We start from the raw sequence: 26,722 nt of genomic DNA, 5'->3' as shown, positions 1-26,722 counted from the left end.
ATACTTGTGACACACATGGCTGACAAGAATCTCTACCTATTAACATAAAAATAAACTAATATGAAAAGCAGGTAGCAAGAAATATGGACACCCCAAAGGCGATTTCCAGATGATAAATAAAGGAACAAAAAGGCACTCAATAATTAATATTCATGGGGTGCAGAGGTAGTTCAGTGGTAGAAATCTCACCTGCTATGAGGGAAACCTGGGGTTCAATTCCTGGCCCATGCACTACCCACAGCCAAAAATACAAACAAACATTGTGAACAAAATTCCCTATGATATACATGTCACATATCTGCCTCTGTGTGTGTGTGTATAAATATAGAAATATATATACAGGGAGACACATTAAAATAATAATCATCATCAGTATCCAGGAAAATGGGAATTAAAATCACGAGACACTGCCCTATAGCTCCCAGAATGGCTAAAATCAGGACGACTATGAGCAGGAGGTACTGATAAAGACATGGAACAACCAGAACATCTCACACTGCTGGCAGGTCTGTAAAGGATGACTGAGAACAGGAGGTACTGATAAAGACAGGGAACAATCGGAACATCCCAGTACTGCTGGTGGGTCTGTAAAGGACGACTAAGAACAGGAGGATAAAGACATGGAACAACCAGAACGTCCCGCACTGCTGGTGGATCTGTAAAGGATGACTGAGAACAGGAGGTACTGATAAAGACGTGGAACAACCAGAACATCCCACACTGCTGGCAGGTCTGTAAAGGACGACTGAGAACAGGAGGATAAAGATGCAGAACAATCGGAATGTCCCCTGCTGCTGGTGGGTCTGTAAAACAGAATACCCATTCTGGAACACAGATGACATCATATACTAGAAGCCATGATATGCTCATCCAATGGAGTACAACACAGCACTGAGACAAACATGACTATTCCAGGAAGCACAGGTGAACCTCACAAACACAACACTTGAAAAAGAAGGTATGAAGGGGTACAGAGTGTATGATGACACTTAACTTTCAAAAACAGGCAAAATCAACCTAAGGCAATAGAGGACTAAGTATGGCCCCTTGGACAGCAACAGTAAGGTGACAGCAGCACCTGGAGGACTGAAGCCAGGAAGCCAGTGTGCTCTGGGTTGCGAGAACAATTCTACACTTTGATCTATATGACAAAGAGATTTTCGTTTTGTAGATCATTCACCGAGCAGTGGTCCTACGATCTGTACATTTTCTGTGGACGGGTTTTCTGTAACAGATGACTAAGAGCCAGCACAGTCTTGGGAAGGATGAGCATGTCAGCAATGACAGATTCTGGAAAGACAACGGAAACACTGCACAGGATTTTGGTGACTTTTGGGGAAGGAGTGCAGCATGGGGAGCAGGGGTTAGTGCACGCATACACCGAGCATGGGCTCACCTAAGGTGGAGGCAAGAGGCAGGAGGCCCCTCTACAGAGCAGAGCATGGGCTGGGAGCTAATTATGAAGTATAAGAACACTACTAGAGAAGTGACCAACAACCAGACAGAAGAACCTGGAAATTTTCAAGCATCTTCAAAATTAAAACAAGTCATAACTCTTATAGATCTCATTCAATGGAAAAACAGTATTCTTATTTACCTTCCTCCTCCCAAAAAGAGAAGCCCAAGGGCCATGTGGTGGGCCAAGTGGAAGCCGTAGTTCATCTCACCACCTGTTTTCATGTGCAAGAAACGACAAAGCTGCAAAACCTTCAGGTTCCCCGAGCCGGCCATGACCATGGCAAGAGACAGCAGTACCACACTCAGGCAGGTCTCCAGGTTGTAAGGGCCTGTCTGGAGATGGGAAAGGCAGCATTATTGCAGCTGTGCTGTAATGCTTCATCATCACAAAGACTAAACTGGCCATCATCAAAGACCCCAAATACTTTTAACTTAAAAAAAAATGTATGCTAACTTAAAAAGTTATTTTTTATTACAAAATACAGGCTCAATACAGAAAATAAAAGTTAAATCTAAGAAGGCAATAACAATCACTTGGAGAACCACTATTAATATTTGGCTGTCTTTTTCTCCAAATCTTTTCCTGCATCTATAACTATACCTGTATTTGTACTGTATCTACATAATGATCTTAAATGAACTGAGACACTACTGTATATAATATTCTAATCCTTTTTTATTTATATAAGTAATTTTCATTAAAAATTCTTCTACAACTTGATTTTGGCAGTTCCACAATCTAATTCAACTACTTTTAGACCTTTTAATGCTTGTAAATTTCCATATTATAAACAATGAAGCATAAATCTCTGTTGCTTTTACAGAGATTTAAGAGGAAATAAAATCTCTTAGTCTTCCTGTCATCAGAACAGTGATGCTTCAAAAGCAACTGTACCTGTATTTAATATTCTAAGTGTAATAATAATGCTTGGTCAACCGTAACAAAGGCACCACACCAATGCAAAATGTCAGTAACAGGGACAACTAGGAGAGGTGAAAGTAGATAATATGGGAACGGCGTACTTTCTGCATGATTTTTCTGCAAACCTACAATTGCTCTAATAAATTTTTTAAATCAATAGTATCTTTGCTAAGCACTGATTTTTAAAAAAGAAAATCACAGATACTCAGAAGTAAGAGAAAATAATAGGAGATATGACAATCCATGAAGTTAATGGTCTTTTTAATTTCTCCTGTTCCCAACAAGGGCAATCTTATTTCCACCTAATAATCCAGAACAAAAATTGAAGATTTAAAAAATAAAAAAGAAAAGCCAAAGCTTCACGTCTCCAACCCTAAGTTCCAACAAACAGCAAACAGATTTGACGGCACATATCAGCGAATGGTTTCAAATCAGTCTTACTCATAATGAGAATCATAAAATAACTTACAACAGAAGCATTAGGTGCAGACAAATAAGTCATAAAATCTTTTGCAAATTTATGCTGGAAAACAAAAGGAAAATTTTTAGTTAAAAGAGGCACTTAAAGCTTTGTAAAAAAGAAAAACGATGGAGTAAACTAGGGTGCCTCTTACCAAACAGTTGAATGCTGATAAGTTTTCTGAGCCAGCAAATCGAAAACCCAGGGACAAACAGGCCCCTGCAATTATGTAGACATGGGCTTGCCTGCAAACAGATGACGAGAAATCAGTGTTGTTGTGCTGCTGCTTTAAAATTCACCAGCACATTAACAGGGGCAATGACGGTCTCTGCTCTCTTGTCAGGCTTATGTTCTTCTGGGAACATGTGACTGTGCCTCTATGCAACTGGCAGTACCCTGGCTCCACTGGCCAGCAGAAGCACCCCGCGGCCTGAATGAGACAGTCTGCACTTGCCTGCACAGCTTTGTATGCATCATGTGAGAGTAAATTTTTAAAAAGCAATGCCAATTTATGGGTCCTTGGACCAGATAAGTCCTGAAATGTAGAGGGGCCAGCCTCTCCAGAACATCAGCTGGTTCCATCCCCCATTCCATCCCATATTATCAACAGCCCCTTCCAACATGAAAAAGAATGTGCATAGCCCAAATACCCCTAAAGAGTAGAAGAAAGATCAAAGGTGATGGAGTTATCAGAGAAGGTAGGGTTTAACAAATGAGTATGAATGCTGAATCATCATACTGATATTTTCTTTAGTCTCCAGTACATTAGAGCAAGTAAGGAGTAAAAACCTAAAGTTGTGAGATTATAACCCATACCAAACTCTGAAATCAGTTCTACAACTAATTGTTGCGATATACTTTGAAACTTATTGCTTTTTTGTATATATGTTATTTTTCACAAAAAAGAAAGAGGAGTATAACAGAGAAGGTAGGATTTAATACGACTGCTGAATCAATACACTGATTTTCCTTTTGGTCTCCAGTGTCTTGGAGCAGCTAGAAGAAAAAATGAAAAATCATGGAACTGCAACCCTATACCAAACTTTAAAATCTGTTCTATAACTATTTATTAAAATGTACTTGGAAATTTATTGCTGTTTTGTATATATGTTATATTACATTAAAAAAAAAGAATATCAAATTAAACACAAAGAAGAAAATGAAAGGATAAAAGAATACAAGTTTATGCATCCTCAATATTGTTTCTTAAGGGCAAGAATGCTCCCAACTTGAGGTAGAGAAAAAAGAAAAGGGAAACTTGGTGGACATTTGACAAACAATGGTTAGAAACAAAAGACAATTCAGAATTATTCAAATAAACGGCAATATTATTCCTAAATAGTGTATTTGTGGTGGCCTGGAGTTCTGTACCCCAGAGAAACATGTTCTTGTCTTAATCCATTCCTGCGGGTGTGAACCCAATGAAAGAGGACCTTCTGGGGAGGCCCCCAGGGTAAGGTGTGGCCCATCTGAATCAGGTTGGGGTTTCATTCTACTCCTGGAGCCTTACAGAGAAGGCCACAGGGAGAGAGAAAGAAAGCCCAAGGGGGCATCCAGGAGCTGGAAGTCAGCTGGCTCAAGGAGCCAGGAGAGGCTCCAAATACACTGCCATGAGCTCGAGAAGCCAAGGAGCAAGGACCAGCCCCCAAACACACAGCGTCCGGGAGAAAGCCTTGACGATGACTCAGTCTTGGACTTCTGCTACAGCCTCAGAACCGCAAGCCAATAAATTCCCACTGTCTAAGACAACCCGCTGTGTTTGTTTTAGCAGCTGAGGACCTAAACCAATATTTTTATTTATCTGACGAGGTAGGATAACTATTTTGTATTGTACATTACTTACGACAAAGTTTCCAAATTCAAATCCTCTGAGCAAGGCAATTCAATTTCACTGAGAGAAATACTATTTTCTCTTATAATCTATTAAGAAAAAAAGAAAGATTACTTCAACATCAATGTGCAAGTTACAAATATTCAATAATTTGAAGGACACCACACTGCTTACTATGGCCATATTTATGCAAAATATGCTTTCCCAAAATATTTCACTCAAAGGCCTATATTTCAACCACATTAAATGCAAGCAATTCCCAATCTCAGATAAGCCAATTAGAAACTAGAACTGAATGGGAATGAAAACATAAACTGAAGGACTTAAATACATTCTGCATCAAATACAGAGTTAGAAATATTTCACACTATTCATCTGAAATGCAAGATAATGGTTTGGAGTGGAGTTGGGGCGGGAGGAAGCAGTAGTGAAGGGGAAAGAAAACAATCAAAGATAACTCTAATCAGGCATAAATTTCTTATTTATGGGATGTTTCTACCATTAAGCCTATCTACCTACCAGAAGCGAGGCTCATCATCAGAGTAATTATTAATTTAAGCTAAGCCATCAATATGTTAATCTGCAATATTTCTGCACATAATCTGTAAATACTGTTTAAAAAGATATTCTTTTTCTTTTGGTATTAAGTAGTGAATAACAAAAAATACATAAAATATGTGGCTTCAACAAGGAAGAATGGATATGATTCTTTTCTCATAAAAAAAAAATTAGCCATGTATTCCCAATCACATGAGTGCGAGTACTCAGAAAATGATCTATCCTTCTAATTTTTCCATAATATTGGGAAGTTGCTTATGATATTTTTCTTATGCACTAAACATCACCAAATCAAAACTTAAAATACCTTTTTTCTTTGATATCCTGGCTGTGAGATATACACTGATAATTTACTTCAACTAACTCCCCAGTCTTCACTCTTAATTTTGAATGCTAACTATTCAAAAACTGAGTGACATTCTTAAGAACTGGTATCTCTCCAAAGTGAATAATTTGTATATACCTGGATAACTTGATTCTAAGATTCATATACACTGAAGTGTTTACTACTGTATTATACAGGGATGGAATATTTTTAATTTTGACAAAAGGCATTTATAAGTTCCTTGCTGTCTTCAAGAATACATGCCCTGGGCCTTGAAGGCCTAAATTCAAATCCCAGTGGCGCCACTTACTTGCTCTATGACCAGAGGCAAGTTCCTACCTCACAGGTTCCTACAAGAATTATATGCAATTCTATGCAAAGCTCTAAAACCTGATGCCAGACACATCTGTAGGTGTTAGCTTTTATATCATCTTCATCATCATTATCATCACCATCTGTGCCATCCCTTTCACACTATCACACTTGATCATACACTATTTAAAAGCACCACTAAGAACTTCAGTTGAATCTGGTCCTTGTCATCTTTTCCAGGTTCTCCTTAAATTAAGAAAAAAAAATCATCAAAAACATAAAGAGCAGGGCGGGCCACAGTGGCTCAGCAGGGAAAAATGCTTGCCTGCCATGCCAGAGGACCCGGGTTCGATTCCCAGTACCTGACTATGTAAAAAAAAAACATAAAGAGCAGGTTGAGGTATGCAAGAAATCAGCAAAAGAACACTAAACTCCTCTGTCTCGTACAGGCTGCAACACAAAAATCTCAAGATCTGAAGTCATACTTGTATAAGTCTCAATTTTACCCCACCCCCTATTGGCTGATTTAACAGGTGTAAGCTCAGCTCTACCTATCCTAGGTTAGTTGCTGGAAACAAAAGATGGAAAAGACAGAGTAGCTGACCTGAGGAGTTCACACTCTAAGGGAGTATGCTGGTTTGAAAGGATGTATGCCCCTAGAAAAGCCAAGTTTTAATCAAAATCCCATTTCATTAATGCAGAATAATCCCTATTCAACACTGTATGTCTGAATCTGTAATTAGATCATCTCCCTGGAGATGTAAGTCAATCAAGAGTGGTTGTTCAACTAGATTAGGTGGAGACGTGTCTTGATTAGTTTACTGGACTCCTACAAAAGAGGAAACATTTTTGGAGAATGCAGGAGATTCTGAGAGAGCAGAACGACATAGCCACGAGAAGCACAGTCCACCTGCCAGCGACCTTTGGAGATGAAGAAGGAAAACACTTCCCAGGGAGCTTCACGAAACAAGAAGCCAGGAGAAGAAAGCTAGCAGATGACACCGTGCTCGCCATGTGCCCTTCCAGCCAAGAGAGAAACTGTGACTGTGCTCACCACGTGCCTTCTCACTTGAGAGAGAAACCCTGAACTTCATCAGCCTTCTTGAACCAAGGTATCTATCCCTGGATGCCTTTCATTGGACATTTCTATAGACTTGTTTTAACTGGGATATTTTCTCAGCCTTGGAACTGTAAACTAGCAACTTATTAAATTCCCCTTTTTAAAAGCCATTCTGTTTTTGGTATATTGCATTACAGCAGCTAGCAAACTAGAACAGGGAGGCACAGACCACAGAAATTCGAAACTAGTAAGTCATTTCTACCTATCCATGAGAGCAACACTTGAAGTACTCAGAGCACAGCACTGCAGAGAAGGATATAAGGAAGGCTATAGAGCAAAATTTTTTATAAAGGAAAAAGTACTGTGAAGGTAATAGGCATCCCTTACTGTGCTTAAGGCTGAAGTTCAAACAAGCAAGCAGCTTACAAAGTGACCTTCCTTTGAATCTTGATTGCTTCCTCTTTGGGGCCCTGCTACAAATCCAATGAAATAAGTTGATGAGAACTGAGAAAAAGTGGAGGGTGATAGGAAACACCAACCACCACAGTCTGAACTTCCTATATGTTCTATTTGTGGTTTCCCTGACGTAATAAAGACCAAATTAAAAATTGTAAAGTCTGAAGTAAAAGAAATGTCAGAGAGAGAACTTTATATTAAAAGTTCAAGGGTTGGATTGCATGATATATGAATATATCTCAATAAAATTGCTTGGAAAAAAGTTCAAGAGCCACATTCTCAGAAAACTTAAAAAGAGAATCCTCTCAAATCAATCTGCATTACTTATATACACATCTCTAATCTCACTTAAACTAAACAAATAAACTTAGTATAGCAAACTAAAGTTTCTCAAGGGCAGACATGTCAGAAGCATCTTTAAGCACATAATCTAGCACAGGTACATTTTATCTGCAGAGGATCAACAAGTATTTGCTGAATGAGGGAATGGAATAAAAAGTATAATTTAATCCCATGATACACATTTTAAAAGGAATTTTCAAAAAGAAATGATGGGGCAGTGTGACGGTGGCTCAGCAGGTAGAATTCTAGCCTGCCATGCCAGAGACCCGGGTTCAATTTCCTGTGCCTGCCCATGCAAAAAAAAAAAAAAAAATGATGTCTTTGACACCTGAATGTGCTAGGAATGAAAACTTTGAAGACATATGAATCCACTACTTTAGGTAATGCATGAACAAACTCCTATTCAGAATGACCCTTCCGCAGATAACACATATAAACTCTAGGTGTGCTAGTGTGCCAGCTGCCGGAATACAATACACCAGAAACGGAATGGCTTTTAAAAAGCGGAATTTAATAAGTTTCTAGTTTATAGTTCTAAGGCTGAGAAAATGTCCCCATTACAACAAGTCTATAGAAAAGTCCAGTCAAGGCATCCAGGGAAAGATACCTTGGTTCAAGAAGGCCGATGAAGTTCAGCGTTTCTCTCTCAAGTAGAAGGCACATGGCGACACAGTCAGGGCTTCTCTCTCATCTGGAAAAGTACATAACAAACACGGCGTCATCTGCTAGCTTTCTCTCCTGGCTTCCTGTTTCATGAAGCTCCCCGGAAGGCGTTTTCCTTCTTCATCTCCAAAGGTCACTGGCTGGTGGACTCTGCTTCTTGTGGCTATGTCGTTCAGCTCTGCTCTCTCTGAATCTCTTTCATTCTTCAAAATATTTCCTCTTTTATAGAACTTCAGACGCTAATCAAGACCCACCCAAATGGGTGGAGACATGTCATCACCAAATCCAGCTTAACAACCACTCTTGATTAAATCACATCTCCAGGGAGATGCTCTGATTACAGTTTCAAACATACAGTATTGAATAGGGCATGGCTTTTCTAGGGGACATACATTCTTTCCAACCAGCACACTGGGCAAATCATAAAAAACAAGTGCCCACTGTAGGGATTCATAAACTTTTTCTTAAACAGTTAGACTGTAAATATTTTAGGTCTGTGGGTCAGATGTCTGTCTTCAAACATCACTGCTGCTATAAGACAAAAGCAGTCAAAGACAATAAAAGCTTTCTTTACAAAATCTGGAGGGGCCATAATTCACCCACCCCTGATCTCGAAGAACTGGCGCAAACAAAAGCAGCAGATCCATCAAGGAAACACTAAGAAGACATGAACATTGAAGGCTGAGTTTTTGTTTTCATGCTTCTGCCCTGACGGCAGGTTCTAGTCTGTGCCATGAAGAAAAATAAAAGGCTAAAATACCAGTTAAAAAAAGACTCTAGTCTCCCTGAGTTGAACCACCAGAAAAGATAGCTCAGGAAACCACAGCTTCTGGAAGGTGAGGACAGAATCCTGGGAAGGAGAGAGTCACAGAGAAGGAGGCCTAACTTCTGCAAATAAATGCTGTGCAAACATCTGCCTGACCTATGAAACTGCACACACAGGGGAGACACCAACTGCCCAGATAAAAGAACCGAACTGAAATTTGTGCTACCACTCAAGAAAAACAGCTTGACATCTGATTCCAAGTTAATTAAATGCCTGTTTAAAAAAAACTCCCAAAATCTGACAGACACGCACAACGGAAAAAAGAAAATCACAGATCAATATCCCCCACAAAGACATGCAAAAATGCTCAATGAACCATCAGGGAATCCCCTGATACTGTGTCAAACCTTACAGGTACCCAAATCAATAGGCCATGCCCTCAATCATGAGGCTTACTCTCGTGAAGCTTATGTAGGCAGTGGAGAAGCTTAGACTACCTATGGGCATGCCTAAGAGTTACTTCTAGAGGACCTCAGTTGTTGCTCAGATGTGGCCTCAGTCTCTCTAAGCCCAACTCTGCAAGTGAAATCATTGCCCTCCCTGCTATATGGTACATGACATCCAGGGATGAAAGTCTCCCTGGTTACATGGGAGAGGACTCCCAGGGATAAATCCAGACCTGGCACCGTGGGATCAACAATTCCATCCTGACCAAAAGGGGGAAAATAAGTATAATTAATAAAGTATCAGTGGCAGAGAGAGTTCAAATAGAGTCAAGAGGCTACTCTGGAGGTTGCTGTTACATAAGCTTCAGGTAGACTTTGCTACCTATCATAACCTGCCAACCCCAACCAGGACCATTCCAGCCAATCCTAAAGAACACCTAGGGCAATATATAAGACTCCAGGCACTAGAGTAACTTTCCAGAAACCTATAACCTCCAGATGGGTCCCTGGTCCAGATAAGTCCTGAAACCTAGTCCAGCCTCTCCAGAACATCAGATAGTTTCATCTCCCTATCCCATATTAGTGACAGACCCTCCCAATATCAAAACTTTAGAATTGCCATAGCCCAAACAACCCTAAAGAGAGGTATGGAAAGATCAAAGGTGATGGTGGAGTTATACACAGAAGACAGAACTTAACAAATGAGTATGAATACTAAATCATTAAATTGATATCTCTTTTAGTCTCCAGTATTTTAGAGCAGCTAGAAATAAAAACCTAAAATTGTAAAACTGCGACCCATGTCGAAGTCTGAAATATGTTCTACAACTAATCGTGGTGCTGTGCTTGGAGACTTACAGCTTTTTTGTATATATGCTATTTTTCACAAAAAAAGGAAGAAAAGTCGATTGCAATGATAAAAAAATATTTAAGCCCTCTAGTCCCCTATATTCTGGAGCAGCTAGAAGGAAAAATATGAGAGGGTTGTATGGTGGCCCATGACAAACTCTGGGATCTGTCCTGTAACTACTTGTTGAAGAGTGGTTTGAAAACTACTGCATTTTTTTTTCTTTGCTTTGTATATACGTAACACAATTTAAAAAGTTAAAAGAAAAACACTCAATGAAATATTACCAAATCAATAAATAAATAGGATAATACTCATAATCAAGTAGATATATTCCAGGAAAGCAAGGTTGGCTTAGTGTTTAAAAACAGATCACAGCACTATAATAAAAGAATAAAGGAAAAATATCATATGCATAGTCAGAAAAATATTAATTGCAAAATCTAGATTGTGATATGGATGCTCATATAAAGTTCTTTCAACCTTTCCGCATTTTGAAATTTTTCATAATAAAATACTGGGGAAAATATTTTCTAAATAAAAAGTAACTGAAACCACCTCTCTGGGTAATTGACTAAAAAGCAATATTTAATTATGAGTTTTTACAAAGGAATCATTTTAATTTTTAAAACTCTAAACCTTCTAGGGATCTGAGAGTAAAGGTTGTGGTCTGTGGTCTGCAAATGAATCTTAAATAAAAATCTTAAAATAAAAGTTTCTTTTGCCTTCAAGGGATACCATAATCCTCAACACTGAAAAATCACTTCACAAGAAAAAACACTTCACAGAGTTCTAGAAAACCTCAAAAGGAATCATAATTTAATAATACCATTACAGATACAGTAATATTTACTATAGGTACTTACTTGAGGAACATTGCTATCGACCCACTTGGAATTTGGTAAAATATCATCCCACAAAATGAGGCATCGAGCAAGTGTCTTAAAAATGCAATACAAATAAAACTCATTAGAGCAAAGTTCATAAATTTTACAATAATATTACATAGAATAACCTAAGAATTAGTTCCCAAACTCAATTTTGCAACAAAAAATACAGTTTTTAAGGCAACTGTGTCAAATCGTTAATGTCATATAATTACACTCAATACCCAACAGCTATGTGAGAGGAAGATATGAAGAGACAGTTTATGTAAAAAACACACAACCAATAAACAAACACAGAGAAGGATTCCTCCTTGAAAGGCAGCAAAAATGCAAACTAAAGCAGTAATGAATCTCAGTCCCTTGTTGCTTGTCACAAAGGTCCTAATAATTGTGTGCTAAGTTAAAACATTACTCCAAGCTTTACATATCAATACAGTCACCTTCCTGGGGTCTCAAAAGCGGTATGTGGTTACCTTTTCACAGTGGCAGCATTGTAGCCAATGAGGTTTATCCTAGGCGCAATTACTGCTAATTGAAAAGTGGTATTTGGGAAATCTTAAAACAACAATGCCAATTAGAAATACCTGACGGGTAAATAATAAAAGGCTCTCTATAAAGTATAACTGCAAGCTAAATTTGAGAACCATGAATAGAATTTTCATGTTAACAGAAATTTAAAAATTACAAGCACCATACCCTAAGCAAGAGAAACTCTGGTTTCACGAAGTCCAGCAGATACATGGTGTCCGGCGCGCGCAGCCAGTCGGCAATGGACCTGTAGGGGAGCAAACGGGCAGGACATGAGGAGGCGCCACCCGCATGCAGAGGGGAAGGGAACGAGGAGTCTATAGACAAAGGTAAGAACGTGTCTCCCCTCTCCACCCACTGCTGTTTCTTTCTTCCACAGCACTTTATACCCTCTAACATTGTATATATTTATTTAGTATTATCTGTCTTACTATAACGTAACTATAAACATGTTTTAGTCACTCTATTAATTCCGCATACATTCATGTTTTCCTAGAAGAGCAATACAGAAAACCAAAGAATTTCCTGACTCTTACAGCACTTTTTTTTTTTCGGGGTGGATGCATGGTCCAGGAGTCAAAGCCGGGTCCCCCGCAAGGAAGGCAAGCATTCTACCACTGAATCACTCGTGCACCCCGACTCTTATGGTACTTTTAAATGAAAATACAACACATGGTACAGTGTCTCTTACCTAATTTGCCTGTTTATGCCAAACATAAAAGAAGAAATGGCCAAAGTCTATTTTCAAGCATCAATTACAGGGGTGAGAAGATACAAGGTGAGGTCAGCAAGGAAAGTACAGGGCCTAAGCAGAAGCCCCTCATAAAGCAAGTAGCTAAGGAAAGAACAATGCTAGGATTTCTGGCATTCATGATGACATGTCAAATCAATGAAATGAAACTTGTCTAGCTATCAGAGACATCAACTGAAAAAACAGAAACAAATAGAAAATGGCAATTATTTCATCAAATATCATTAAAATAGCACAATGTGTTACTTCTAGATAAAACCTATATGTTATATACTTGAGAGAATGGAAATCAGGTTGGTCTATCACAAGGGCAATAAACACTAAGCTAAGTGAGAGGTGGGAAAGGACTTCACAGTGTCACGAGGGTAGAGAGGGAGGAGATACGAATACCTGTTATTGGTTTTCAAGTAGATCATGGCCAGCGCTAGTGTGGCACCGGGACAAGTCACGTCCACATTTATTGTATCTCCTTCCTGTCAAAAAAAATCACACTCACGTAAGAGCTCTGAATTGAAACTTTATAAAATTCTTCTCAAAACTAATCTATATTTAAAATTGACATATTTACAAATATTGGTATAAGAACCACTTTTAAATTAGCTTCTTCACTTGTAAAACGTTGGCCTATTACTTTTTTTTTTTTTGCATGGACAAGCACCAGGAATCGAACTTGGGTCTTCGGCATGGCAGGCAAGAACTCTGCCTGCTGAGCCACTGTGGCCTGCCCTGACCTGGTACTTTAAATTGACTTACTTTGATTTGGTAACTTGGAGATTTATGTTTCTCTCTGTGCACCCCTGCTTGAAAGCGCCTATGACCTCCAACCATGTACTGATAAAGCTGTTCAGGCACATTGAGATCCGACATACCTATCAAATTACTGCCGTGCTTGAAAACAAAATAACAGATATGTTAAAGGAAATCCTATGGAAGAGCCATTACACATACCACAACTATTAAAGGGATGAACTAACTTCAAAGTAGGGTACTTTTTTCAATTAAAATATCTATTACTCATAAGTTAATACTCAAATTATTAGTAATTTCCAAAAATTACAGTACAGTACATAAATGTTCAAATTAGCACTTCTGTTTCATAAAATACATAAAGGCTGCAAAATAAGAGTTAATAGCACTCCCCAGTTAAGGAAGCATGACCTCTACAAGTGCACATCTGCACCCCTGCCTACTGGTGTCTATGAACTCTTCCAACAATAACAACATATTTAACACTCTGTGCCAGGTACTATTCTGTGTTTTACATAAAGTAACTTAATATCAGACTCCTATCAAATAGCTACCAACAAGAAGCCCACTTTATACATGAATGAGTTGCAAAGGGGTTAACTTGCCCAAGGTCACATAGCTAGCAAATGGCAGGATGGACATAAAAAAGGCAGGCTGGCTCTTTGAGGTATTTGCTTACTTAACCGCTGGACAGTAGAGCCTCGTTTCCTCATTTCATAGGTGAGGAAACCAGTTCTTAGCGTTCCCCTGACTTGACTGAGGGTAGGACCAAAACTCAGGCCACACTTCAACTGTGCCACCTGCCTCAGCTCATGTGCTGAAAGGGAAGAGTTAAAAGCCTGACACGGTCAAAAACGGCACATTTTCAGAATGCACACAAGAAAACAACACATTCCATTGTAACTTTCTTTATATACAGCTTCACCCCAACACTCTTTTGGTGGTTCTTCAAGGAATCGGTACTCCCGGTGAAACCGTCATTTATGAAATGCATTTGGTAATTCTGCACTATGCCTCTTGGAGTGGGTTAAAGATGGTCCAATCTGATCTCTCTCACCAACGCCGCTGGGGCCACGTTCAGGGATACAGAATGAACACCAGTGTGGCAAAAGAGGGCTAGTCCAGACAAACTCTTGGTGCCTGCCACGTCTGCCTTCCTTGTTTCTGTTTCCTATCTGAGTGGGCTGTTACTTCTGCATCTTATTCTTAAACCCTTTGTAAGAAACTTCATTCCCTTAGTTCATATAGTTGACAAACACTTATATTAAGCTCACAGCGGTGGCGGTTGGGAACACTCAAAGCCCCACTCTTGGCTACGATTTCTCTCCCCTTTCCACAGCTTTTCTGGAAAAACATCCAGAAAAGAAGAAAACATGGGCAAGCAGGTTAAGTCCCAGGCAGGCAGAGTGCAGAAGGAGCAAGAGGTGCTTACCCCCAAGCAGACCATGCCGAGGGCCAGGCCGGCAGCCAAGGAGGAGGACTCTCTGTCCGTGCAGTACTCCATCTCAGGGCCAGGGGGCCGCCCTGCAAACAGGACAGCACACGACTCAGACCAGCCCTCCACCTGACCCGTAAAGACTTTCTGGTAAGCTTCAAATGACTATGGATGCATAAAGGTGGACATTAACCCTGTCAGTTTACTACAAAATAAGGACCAAAAATATTTCTTTTAATTTGCCTAATTGAACCTTCACAAGAAGTGACTTTCAAACACTGTGAAACTTGGACTTTACCAAAAAATTACCAAGAAGTAGGGACAATTAAAAAAAAAAGGGGGTGGTATTCAAGCTCAGAAAAAAAGGTTTCAATTTTTCATCTTTTACACTGTTTCTGTTTTGCTATTTCTAAATATACTCATTAGACATGGTGAAACATGCTCAAATAAGGGAGAAAAAAATTACGAAAAAAATTATTTACACAAAGTTAATCAGTGTAATGCTTATGTCTAATAGAAAAGAACTAGGAAAAAATATGAAAATAAGAAAAGCATTACGCAAATTATCACACGGCAACTCAATGAGATTATACAGTATAAAGTTAATTTAAAACCCATTTATGACATATGAAATGGCAGCATAAAAACAGTCTATATATTCTTGAATGTAATCATGAGAGAATAACGGCATATACATCAAGAATGAAGCTCTCTATACACAACATGGGAAAGTTGTGGTGAGTCCATGAGAGTATATAACGACATCATTAAACACCAATATTACACAGTGAAAGAATACAAACTGCCTTACAGATGGATAAGTTTTAACATCTAGTTTGGCGGGTCTTGCAAAGAAGTGTTTTTCACAAAAAGAACATACGCTATTATACATTTTGGTTTTGTAATTTGTTTTACCATTATAGAAGACTAAAAGATCCAAATTCTTCACTGCCCTGGGTGGCAGTATATACCTACACCCTACAGTCTACACCCCAGTTAAGAGTGCACCCCTACAGCCTACAACCTGCGTGGCAGTGACCTCTACAGCCTACACTCCAGAAGCAGTGCCTTTACAGCCTACAACCTTACACCCTCAACTCCAGGTGCAATGTATACCTACACATCTGACATAGCCTCACGGTAGACCTGACCACACGTCTGGGTTTGGCCTGCAATATGAGGTTTAATGTAAGCAGAAACCTGAAATGTGCAACCATTATTTGGTTCTCCTCCTCAGCCTCTGTCACCACGACAACCAGGCCTCAGAATAAGGTACGTGGAGCTGGAAGGGAACAGCACACCCAGAAAGCTGCTGCCAAAGCAGAGCTATCCCAGGCACCCACTTAGTGTGCCACTAAGAGTCTGTGGTTGCTTGTTACGCAGCACTGTTGTGACAACAGGTACAATAGTTAATAGAATGATAGTAAAGAATGACATAAATACTTTAACAATATAATGTGAACACACATAAACAAAAGGTCCTGAACAGGGCAAAACAGAACAACTAATGCATGTATCTAAATTGCCGAATATACAAACACCAGCAGCATTTCCATCCGTCAGGAAAAACTGACAACCCCTAAGACAGATTTCCATAAGGTGTGGACTTCATTAAACACAGAAACATTAATTGAAGTGAGTGCCCGAGCCTCCCTACTTCACCACGCCACCAGAGGAGCAGGAGCAGGTTGCTTCCCTGCTGCTGGAGGTGCTGCCTTCCATAAGCGCACACACCGTGTGGCAGGCTCCGGGCACGAGACCCACTCTGCACCCCTGGACGTTGCTTGGGAGACAGAGCAGAGTAAGCAGCAGGCCGCTGGCAATTAAGGCCATGGGCCACTGCTCCAAAGGTGAGTGAAATGCTCAGGCACAGGCCGACTAAATATCTGGTCTAATAATTTGCAAAGCACTATGAGCTCAAAAAATATTACTTAGCAGTTTTTCATGTTGGTACCAGATCATGCCATGCACACAAGTGTTAGTACTTTCTCCTCAATTTTATCATTTCTCCCTTCATTTCCATAACTTCACTACACTTTTCACTTTGGTCCCTGTGGAATGAGGGCTGTCCCAAGCAGACCCAGCGACAGCAGTGCCATACCTATCTCGGCCAGCAGGACTTCGGCGGTGTGCCTGTGTGCTGTGCCCTGGTACACCAGGCCGACACCAACCACCGCGGCCACCTGGACATTGTGGGGAACATCCAGCTCTGTGGAAGTCGGTGGCAGCAGTGCAGGGATGTGAATGCTCAGCAGCCGAGTGACAGACATATCCATGGTGCCCAACTTAGCAGCAGAAACCCCAAGGAGCAGCCCGATGCTTGTCATTTCATGGCCCTGGGAGAGAAAACAGAACGAAAGTTAAGAGCTGCCACCAAAACAGACAGAGTCTGGACTAACACACTTCCTGCCTCTGCCGGTGCGTCCTTTCACAGGACAGACAGACAGGGAGGCACCAGATATGGAGGAGATCACAGCCAGGGCCTGCCCTAGGGGAGCTCTGCCCTAAGAGGGGGAAATACACAGCACTATGAAAGAAGACTGGCTAGATAACAGTTAGAAAAGGAATCTCTAAGGAAATAAAGTTTATAACGAGACATGTAGGATGAGTACAAATTAGCCAGGAAAAGAGTGGCAGGAAAGGAACACTAACATTGGATGGCAAAAAGAAAATTATTTTGGATTAGGGAACACTATGTAAAAGGCTCTGAGGTGAGTACTTGAGCAGTGAATAAAGAAGTAATTGCAAAGCCCCCTTGGGGGAATGGAGAGAAAGGAGGAAATAGTCAACTTCCCCACGTGGAGAATTTCTGTAACTCTCAAAAGCAGTGGGGCCAAGCCCTGAAGCCTGAGGCTCACCCTGTGAAAACTATTCCTGCAAAGGACAGGCTAAGCGACTTGAAATGAGGGCTGAGAGTCGCCCGTAAAGAACCTCCTTTGTTGCTCAGATGTGGCCTCTCTCTCCCAGCCAACTTTCAGGCTGCCCTCCCTCCTAAGTGGGACATGACTCCCAGGGTGTAAATCTCCCTGGCAACATGGGACAAGACCCCCGGGATGAGCGGGACCTGGCATCATGGGATTGAGAAAACCTTCCTGACCAAAAGTGGGAAGGGAGAAATGAGACAGAATAAAGTTTCAGCAGCTGAGAGATTTCAGAGTCAAGAAGTTATCCTGGAAGTTATTCTTATGCATTATACAGATATCCTTTTTTGGTTTATGGTGTATTTTAGTTTATGGTGTATGGAGTGGCTGGAGAGAAGTACCTGAAACTGTAGAGCTGTGCTCCAACAGCCTTGTTTTTTGAAGATGATTGTATAATGATACAGCTTTTACAATGTGACTGTGTGACTGTGAAAACCTTGTGTCTGATGCTCCTTTTATCTAGAGTATGGACAGATGAGTAAAAAACTATGGATAAAAAATAAATAATAGAGGAGATAACAGATAAAATAAACTGGGTAGATGGAAATACTGACAGTCAATGAGAGGGAAGGGTAAGGGGTATGGAATGTATGAGTTTTTACTTTTTTATTTCTTTTTCTAGAGTGATGTAAATATTCAAAAAAGTGCTTATGGTGATGAATACACAACTGTGTGATGACCCTGTGAACCACTGATTGCACACCATGTTAGAAAAGACACAGGAGTAAATCTTCATGACTTGGGTAGGCAACGAATTTTTAGACACAATACCAAATGCAAAGTGACAAAACAAAAAACATTAAATTTTTAATCAAAATTAAAAACTTCTGTACTTCAAAGGACACCATCTGAGAGAGTAAAGACAACCCAAAAAATGGGAAAAATACATTTGTAAGTCATGAAGCCCTCAAAGGACCCGTATCTAGAATATATGAAGAACTTTTAAACCACAATAAAAAACATTTTAAAATAGACAAAAGATACGCATAAATATTCTCCTACATAGTTACAAATGGTCAACAGGCACATGAAAAGATGATGGACATCATTACTCACTAAGGAAATGCAAACCAAAACCACAAAGGGATACCACTTTGTAACCACTAAGATGGTTACTCAAAAAAAAAAAACAGTAACAAGTTTTGGAAAGGATGTAGAGAAACTGGAACCCTCATCCACTGCTGGAAGGAATGTAAAATAGTGCAGCCGTTGTGGAAAACAGTTTCTCAGTTCCACAAATAAACAGAGTTACCACATGGGCCAGTAATACTACCACTAGATTTATATCCAAGAGAAATGAAAACATCTACACAAAAACTTTTACACAAATCTTCATAAGAGCATTATTCCTATTAGCCAAGAACTGGAAATAAGCCAAATGTCTACTAACTGATGAACAAATTAACAAAATGTGGTATATCCATACAATAGACCATCCTTTGGCATTAACTGTGGGATAAGAGACTTAGCTATATCCTTTTTATTAGAGTAATGACTTTTCAATTCTTCTTACTAAAATATTTTAGCACCCACATACAAAACAAAAAAAAACGAATTGATGATGATACAGGCTACATCACAGACAAACCTTGGAAACATTATGCTATATGAAAAGAAGCCAGTGACAAAGGATTACATCTGGTATGATTCCATTTATATACAATGTACAGACTAGGCAAATTTATATAGAGAGCGTAGATTAGTGGTTGTTGCAGAGGCAAGGGGAGAAGGAAGAAATGGGGATAAAAATTTTCTAACACTCACTGTGTTGACGGCTATGCAGATCTGAATATACAAAATGTACTGAATTTTACAGCTCAGCTGGGTGAAAAGTATGGCATGAAAATTATTTCTCACAAAGCTGCTAAGAAAATGGCTCTGAGGTGGAAGAGTGTGGTGGGCCAAGGAGCCAGAGCACTAATCTACGTGGCTGGAGTGTGGGAAGAAAGAGGACAGGTGCTAGGAGAGACTAGAGAAGTGGGGTACCCTAGGAGCAGCGAAGGCCCCTTCCACGGTGCTGCCAGGAGAGTGGCCTGCTCTGACTCACACTTGAGAAAGACGCGGCCTGCTGAGAAAGAGCGAGCAGGAGCGGAGGCCCGATGCCAGAGCTGAAGCCCGAGCCCTCACCTTGGTCAGGTAATCGTGGATGTTGAGAGTGGCCAGCTTGGTGAGGTGCCCGTTCAGGCCCAGGGCCATAAGGAAGCCAGCATATTCGTTGGCCAGCTCCGCATGCTTGGGCTTATTGTAGACGATCCAGGCAGAGTCTATCTGGGAGGCCGGAGCGATCTTCAGGCCAGCGGCCACTCCGTTGTGGAAGCTGGCCCAGCTCGTCATGTTGGGGGGCACGTCGATGTTGCCGCTGTGAAGGTCCACGGTGGTGTTCCGAGGAGGGGCCCGCCCTACCCAGACAAGCAAAACGTGAAGGGAGAGAACAGGGATTCACAAAGCAAGCAGCTCCCCATGACTCAGAGACTACCACCTCTCTACTTCCAAACCCTTAGTACCCGAGTCCTGTGATGCCAGCACTTACACTTTCAACACGGGACAAACCAGATGTAAAGTAAAAAAAACTAACTGTTCACAAGAGTTCATTGTCCTTTTTGCTGATGTTATCCCAAGGGGATAACTGATACAATATAACTTCATATAGATCTGATTAGAATACCTACTACCATGAGACCTAACTTTCCACCTTTCTTCCCACAGCAGGGAGGTTAATTAGAAACCAGACATCATAGTTATGAGGCAATGTGAACATCAACTTCCAATAGTAATTAATGACACAAATGTTAATCTCAAATATGCCATCTCATATTTTCACTAGGGACAGCAACTACAGTATCTCTAGACACAATGGGAAACTGACATTTTAAAAAGAGAGAAAAATGTTTCTAAGTCTGCTCTATGAGAAAAGATGTTTTTGGCTTACTTATATGCTACTGTAAAAATGTCGAATTGCAGTGACAGCTCGAAAAATTATATTTTTATTGGTTTGAGGTACCTAGCAAACCATAAAAGAGAAATCACTAGATTTTGTTTCATGGTCAATGTATTTAAGAGCAATATAAATTCAATGTTGCTACTATGTACTCTTTGAGTTCCATTTTCTGTCTCTTTTGGGAAAACCAAATATTGAATCCTTTTTATAGTGTAATAATATATTTTATATATATTTATACATATTTTATATATTTTTTATATAATATATTAAATACATATTATATTCTGTATTAATTCAAGTCATGGATGAGTATTTAAAACAAATATTCCAATTATTTCATAAAGTGACTAATTTCATTAGCATTTGAAAATATGATTTTAAGAGTTCTAAAAGTTACGTAAAATAATTTTACATAGCATAGTGTCTTATGCGTAGTATGCATACATACACACACACACACACACACACATACCAGCACAAAGTAAAATGTATTTGGCTTTAACATTTCATTTTTGTCCCTAAAAGATAACTCAAATGCTAGGGTAATAGCACATCACTGGGTAACAAGCTCACGAGTTCTACTTTTACATTCTCTAATAACACAGAGATTAATATTGAAAAACACTCGTTCACCTTATACATAAGGTGTAATATCTGCACTCCAAAGAAAAATGAAAGGCAAAGGGATTTTCTTCACTAAGATTAACAATGAACAAAAGTACAAGAGGCAATCTCAATGTGAATGAAGGGACTATTTTAAGAAAGTATATTTTTCCTAAATTAATTATTAAAACAAGAATAAAACACTGGATTCATGTCCTAAACACATTTTAAATCATGCAAATTTAACTAAATATACCCAGAGAAAATTATTTATGTATTAATTTTTTAACACCCAACCACATTTAATATATTTTAACATTCACCAATTTTGCATAAGATTTTCCTTTTTTATCCGAACTTATCACATGAAAACTTTGAAACAACTAAAAGACTAGCACAATGACTACTTCTGTACCATGCCCTCTACCGAGACCCAACAATTATCAACCTTTTGCCACAGCTGCTTTGTCTCTGAGAGGACAAGTCAAACCCTGAAAGCCACTCTCCCACCGCACCCCTGGGTGAGCGCAGTGCTCCAGCAAGGGCGCGGCGTGCAAGGAGGAGCGCGCGCACTCAGCAGCCTTGTTTGGGTCCTACATGATGCTCAAGGCACAGTCTTCACAAAACTGGGTGAGGGGATTCTCATTTACAGAAATATGGCATCTAAAATATTGTGGGATTGTATTTGCACATATTACTTGTACATTATATATGTGTGCATGTATTTTGTACAGATCTGTACACACAAAAGCATATATACTATATGTTACAGCTGACTTAGGGATTTTCAATGGTAATTTCAACTGCATGCGATGTTCACCTTTAGAACACAGCCAAACCAGCCTAAGATGGAAACACAGCCATTATAATCAAGAATACTGGAAAACAGACACATTTACATCTAGCAGAAATAAAAACTCACATGACCAATAAAAAAAGTAACGTAACGATAACATGTTACAACAAAGTCTTAAGACTGTTCATCTTGCTGGGCTAAGAATTCTACTCGTACACATTTATCCTAAATGTACTGGGTATCTGTGCCCCAGCAGTACATGTACAATAGCAAAAATAACTGCAGTCAACATCCCAAAATGCTAGGCTGCTTATATAAATCATGCCATAGCAATCAAATGAAAGATTTTAAAGCCAGAAAAAATTAAAAGTTATGTATGTATACAATACACACATACATATAATCATTACATATAAATAATTGTATACACATATATATAAGATATGGAAGGATACTTAGAGTACCTTTTTAAAAGTTCCTGAAACAGATTTAAATTCTCGTGATTAAACAAACATAAATTCATATTCATGTAGAAATAAAGTTAGGGAAGGTGAACTCTGGATGTGAAGATTACCATGAGCGGTATATTTTTTTGTTTTGTACAATAATCACACATTCACAATAAGAAATAACGAGAAATCTTAAAACTAAACACTTTTATATATTACACATACTAAAGATTACTTAAAGTTGAATAATCTCCCTATATCGATAATATATTTTTTAACTTTTCCAACTGGCTTTTTATATCCTGAAGTAGTTTCATTAAAAACACAAATTAGTAATGGACTATATTCCACTATTTGCTGTTTGAGTTCTTTGAAAACCGTGACATAGCGATTAACAGTATGTAAAATCCTTGGGGATAGGAGGAGCGTTTCTTTGGTGTTGACTAAATTAATTCAAAGGACTGTGCTATACAGGTACTTAACACTTTCCCTTAGCACTGAACCCAGGAATTAACATACCAGTCAAATTCAATTTAGGAATAGGCAACGGTTCTGTCGGAACAGGGTGGTAGGAAAACAAGGTAAACATTCCTCGTCCTACTGGAAGGGCCATGGTTCGCTGACACAACTGGAGCAATCTACAATTAAAATAGAAACCAACATGTCAAAAATTTTAGAGCAAAACATAATTGGACTATAGTTTGTAGGCAACTATTCTGAAAGAAGACAAAGTCACCTCAAAGTAACATGGGCCAATGGTGGGAGCACTACTCAAACACGGGATTTTCAGTTTAAATCTTACTCCCATTAGAGACTCCAAAAGGAAGGTGCACTTCCTCTGTCTGGTTTCCTATCACTTTGACCAACACAGCTTGTCTACAAAACAAGCCGACTCACCCTACCTACCCAAAAGAGAAATTCAAAACTCCACCTGACTGATGCCAACCTGATACTTCTTTGGGTTCATGACGGCGTCAGTCTAACTGGCTTCAGGACATCCTGGGTCCTCTCTGCAGCCCTCATGACCCGACCTCGGAAGTACTTCTGCACCACCTCAAAGGAGAGGAAGCCCCTGTGCTGGAACACTCAAACTCACGGTGCCCACCAGGGAACCACAGGAGTAGTTTGCAAACCTAAGACATTTTCTGCATGACAGCTACTTCTACAGGACCAATAGCACTATCTACCAGGCACACAGATTTGAGATTAAAACAGCTCTTATGGACTATACAGCGAAATGAATGCACCACTCCTGAACTTGTTTAAATGTTACAATAAATTACATTTCAGATAGTGCCTTAAAACAAAACAAAAACAAACAGGAAATCTGGAAGTAAATAGGGAAACACAAGTTCTACCAGGAGACACAAACACCCCTTACAAGGCTAACATCTTCTCTATGAAGAATCCCTTCGCAAGCGTGCACTCTCCTGAACTGTACACACTTTCAGCTGCTTTTCCAGCACACAGCAGAGGAGAGCTTTGTTGTCCTAAGAATACTGGAGAAACTGGGATAAAGGAAATCCAAGGCCGAGAGATTGCCTCCCATTGAGTTTTTTTAGCAGATAGCTTGTGCATACTCTAACCCAACCCTGAAAAAGTCACAAATTATAATAAGACAGTAATACTGTATCCCTTGATTCTAAGATGCTACCAATTATAACATGCATCACTATTTTATTAGGAACTAAGAATGTTGCCAACCGAATTATGACCCCCTTAGACTGAAAAGCTGTCTAGTTTCAGAGATTTTAAAAAATGAAAAAAAGCTATGAATTTTGAATCAATGAACCCTCTCAGTAGTGACGGCTGACTACCCTCATGGTGCCCTAAACCCTGTGCACGGGTCACCAACACCTTCACCATGTCTGTTACTCCGCAGGAGGCAGGTGAAGCAGCACGAGGTGAAGTTACCCCAGAGGCCAGCAGACAGTGGCTGGACACAGTGTGGCAGGCACCCCTGACTACCACGTGCCACGCACCAGCTCAGCTTTCTACTCACTAGGGAAAGGCACAGCCCATCTTGGCAGCCTGTGGCCAGGTGTGCGACTGGCCCTTGACCCTGAAGACGCACATGGGAAAAAGGAAGAACTGGACAGTAGCAGGGGACAGGATGTAGAGTAAGTTGGAAGCGTCCTAAGGCAACAGCTCTGGGTGTCAAAGGCGGGGAACTTGGTTATTACCCACTTTACAGTATAAAGATGTATTATAGACTATTTGGAAAGGCAGGAAAGAAGGCTTATAGCCTATTACCTACCACACCAGAAAAAAAAAGAAGGCTATAAACATCAACTATACCCCAAAATTTCAAAATCTATTCCTGATCAAGACAGAGAATAAGTCTGATGTTGGGCATTGTTTGTAAATACTTAAGGTAATTTTAAAGATTATTTCAAGAGGGGAGCCTAAATAGCAACAATTTTGTCAACAAATGCCAAAAGATAATGTGAAAACATGCACGAGACTGAACGAAAACTCAAAACAGGTGGCACAGTGTAAATGTGAACTATCTTTTCAGGTCTTCAAATACTAAACCTTTGACTGGAGAAGAAAGAGAAGCAGACCCATAGCATGTGGGAACGGTGGGGCCCGCTCTGCACCTGTTCTCCTTCTCCTCGATGAACTCGTGGTCGCTGAGCTCCGGGTGCTGCACCACGTTGACGCGCACAGGCCGCGAGCTCTGCAGCAGCCTCCTGACGTCCTGCACCCGCAGGTCCTCGCTCCACAGCAGGGCCATGACCTCCTGGCAGAGGTCGCCCATGCCGTCGTCCTCCTCCTCAGCTTCTGTTCCTGAAGGAACATCTGACGAGAGCACCTGAGTGACAGACGTCATTGTAATGACAATTGACACCAGGCAGCACACACAGACCTAAGGACACAGAGGGCAGTGCGCCAGGACTGCACCGGGACTAGAAAACAAGTACAATTACAAGAAAAGCTCTAAAAACTAGTTTAAAAATCTCAAGCCCTAAGAGCCCTTTAAGACTCAGGCAGAAGGTACTTATAAACAAATAAACCCTAGAAAGAGATTAGCCAAAGTCGAGAATATGCTTTTATGCATAGGAAAAAAACTAATGTAATAAAAGAGGTACAAATGAAAATAATCCCTAGAAAAACTTTGTTTCCTGACCACACTCATGAACCAACACAAACTAACCAACGAGTGAAACAACCCCTTCACCATATCCTTTGCCTCCCATTCAAAATAGCTCAATATTTATCTAGAAAAATGAAAAAACTACTCCTAAGAGGCATTTAATGCTAGTAAAGAAGTGACGCACAGTGTACTTTTAAGTCCTGGCTCAACATGGCTAGAGGCACTCAGAGCCCTGCCTCTCACTGCAGCTCTCTGCTCTCAGGCATACAGTGCCCTCTCAAAGCTGCGCCCAGGGCCTGTGCCTCTGTGATGCCCTTGCCCCGGGAGGGACTGGGTTCCCAACGCACACTGAACACAGCAGAGGAAAAGAGCTGTCTCAGGACAACCGGAACGCTCTGAGAGAAACACTCTAAATAAGTAGTAAAATCTACTAAAGCCTTTCCTCAGCACTCGGTGCCAATGACCCACACTCCTGTTTTCCTCTGCTGCTGCCCAGCTCCCTGACTCAGCTGTCACCCTGGGCTTCCGAGCCTCCAGGGGCTCACGAGCCTGGCACACAGCACTGCACGAGGGAGCTGCGCCACCATGAGCACACAGGGCAACCTTTGAAGCAGTCTCCAGCCCAACACCGACCGACTCGTTCCCGTTAATAAAAATTCAATTCCTAACTTAAATGCACTGAAGTTTCACATTATTTAACGTGGAAGCAAAAGGTTTAGCGTGAAAGTAAATATTAACGGTAGCTATTACCAGATAACCACTCTTAGCTCACAAAAATTGACAGTGGTTCCTACAGAATATCTAAGTTTGAAATAAACTATATTCTAATAGATGAGGTTAGATAGAAAATGTACCTACAAATAGCTGAAAAACTGAATTCAGATGGGCTTAGATATAAAACGTAGCCTCACATACCCAAACAATTTCAATTTAAAAGGAATTACTTACATGACATTTAATACACACAAATGATGATCTATTATCATTTTGTTTTAGTGCTAATGACTTTGTTTTTTTTTTTTTTTTTTTTTTTTCTTTTTTTTTTATTAGAGGGAGGAAGGGAAGGAAAGAAAGACAGACAGAGAAGGAAGGAAGGATGGAAGGGAGGAAGAAAGGGAAAC

The 26,722-nt window shown here is 40.1% G+C and overlaps 1 protein-coding gene, 1 long non-coding RNA gene and 1 pseudogene across 3 annotated transcripts in view; 2 read left to right on the top strand and 1 right to left on the bottom strand.

Annotated features, from left to right (window-relative positions):
• ANAPC1 (anaphase promoting complex subunit 1) overlaps nt 1-26,722 on the bottom strand; it is a 115,689-nt gene that overhangs the window by 34,793 nt on the left and 54,174 nt on the right. The window contains exons 26-38 of the mRNA XM_077133718.1: nt 25,105-25,319; nt 23,024-23,142; nt 19,843-20,114; nt 16,896-17,130; nt 14,792-14,883; nt 13,366-13,500; nt 13,003-13,085; nt 12,030-12,108; nt 11,313-11,387; nt 4,684-4,760; nt 2,995-3,085; nt 2,850-2,903; nt 1,598-1,791 (exon numbers count right to left, since the gene is read on the bottom strand). Coding sequence (XP_076989833.1) covers nt 1,598-1,791; nt 2,850-2,903; nt 2,995-3,085; nt 4,684-4,760; nt 11,313-11,387; nt 12,030-12,108; nt 13,003-13,085; nt 13,366-13,500; nt 14,792-14,883; nt 16,896-17,130; nt 19,843-20,114; nt 23,024-23,142; nt 25,105-25,319 — 1,721 coding nt within the window. The remainder of the gene's footprint in view (nt 1-1,597; nt 1,792-2,849; nt 2,904-2,994; nt 3,086-4,683; nt 4,761-11,312; nt 11,388-12,029; nt 12,109-13,002; nt 13,086-13,365; nt 13,501-14,791; nt 14,884-16,895; nt 17,131-19,842; nt 20,115-23,023; nt 23,143-25,104; nt 25,320-26,722) is intronic.
• LOC143660571 (uncharacterized) lies at nt 851-25,591 on the top strand. 2 transcript variants are annotated; one of them, XR_013164125.1, is made up of 3 exons: nt 851-958; nt 12,004-12,190; nt 25,023-25,591. It is a non-coding gene; the product is annotated as an uncharacterized LOC143660571 (long non-coding RNA). The 2 variants fall into 2 exon arrangements; XR_013164124.1 differs by lacking the exon at nt 25,023-25,591 and adding an exon at nt 14,699-15,175.
• LOC143661835 (U4 spliceosomal RNA) lies at nt 11,805-11,881 on the top strand (annotated as a pseudogene).

Source organism: Tamandua tetradactyla, chromosome 17, assembly GCF_023851605.1.
Source record: "Tamandua tetradactyla isolate mTamTet1 chromosome 17, mTamTet1.pri, whole genome shotgun sequence".
In the NCBI taxonomy this organism is placed as follows: domain Eukaryota; kingdom Metazoa; phylum Chordata; class Mammalia; order Pilosa; family Myrmecophagidae; genus Tamandua; species Tamandua tetradactyla.
Note: the sequence above shows the minus strand (reverse complement) of the source record. Positions and strands in the feature narration are given on the sequence as shown.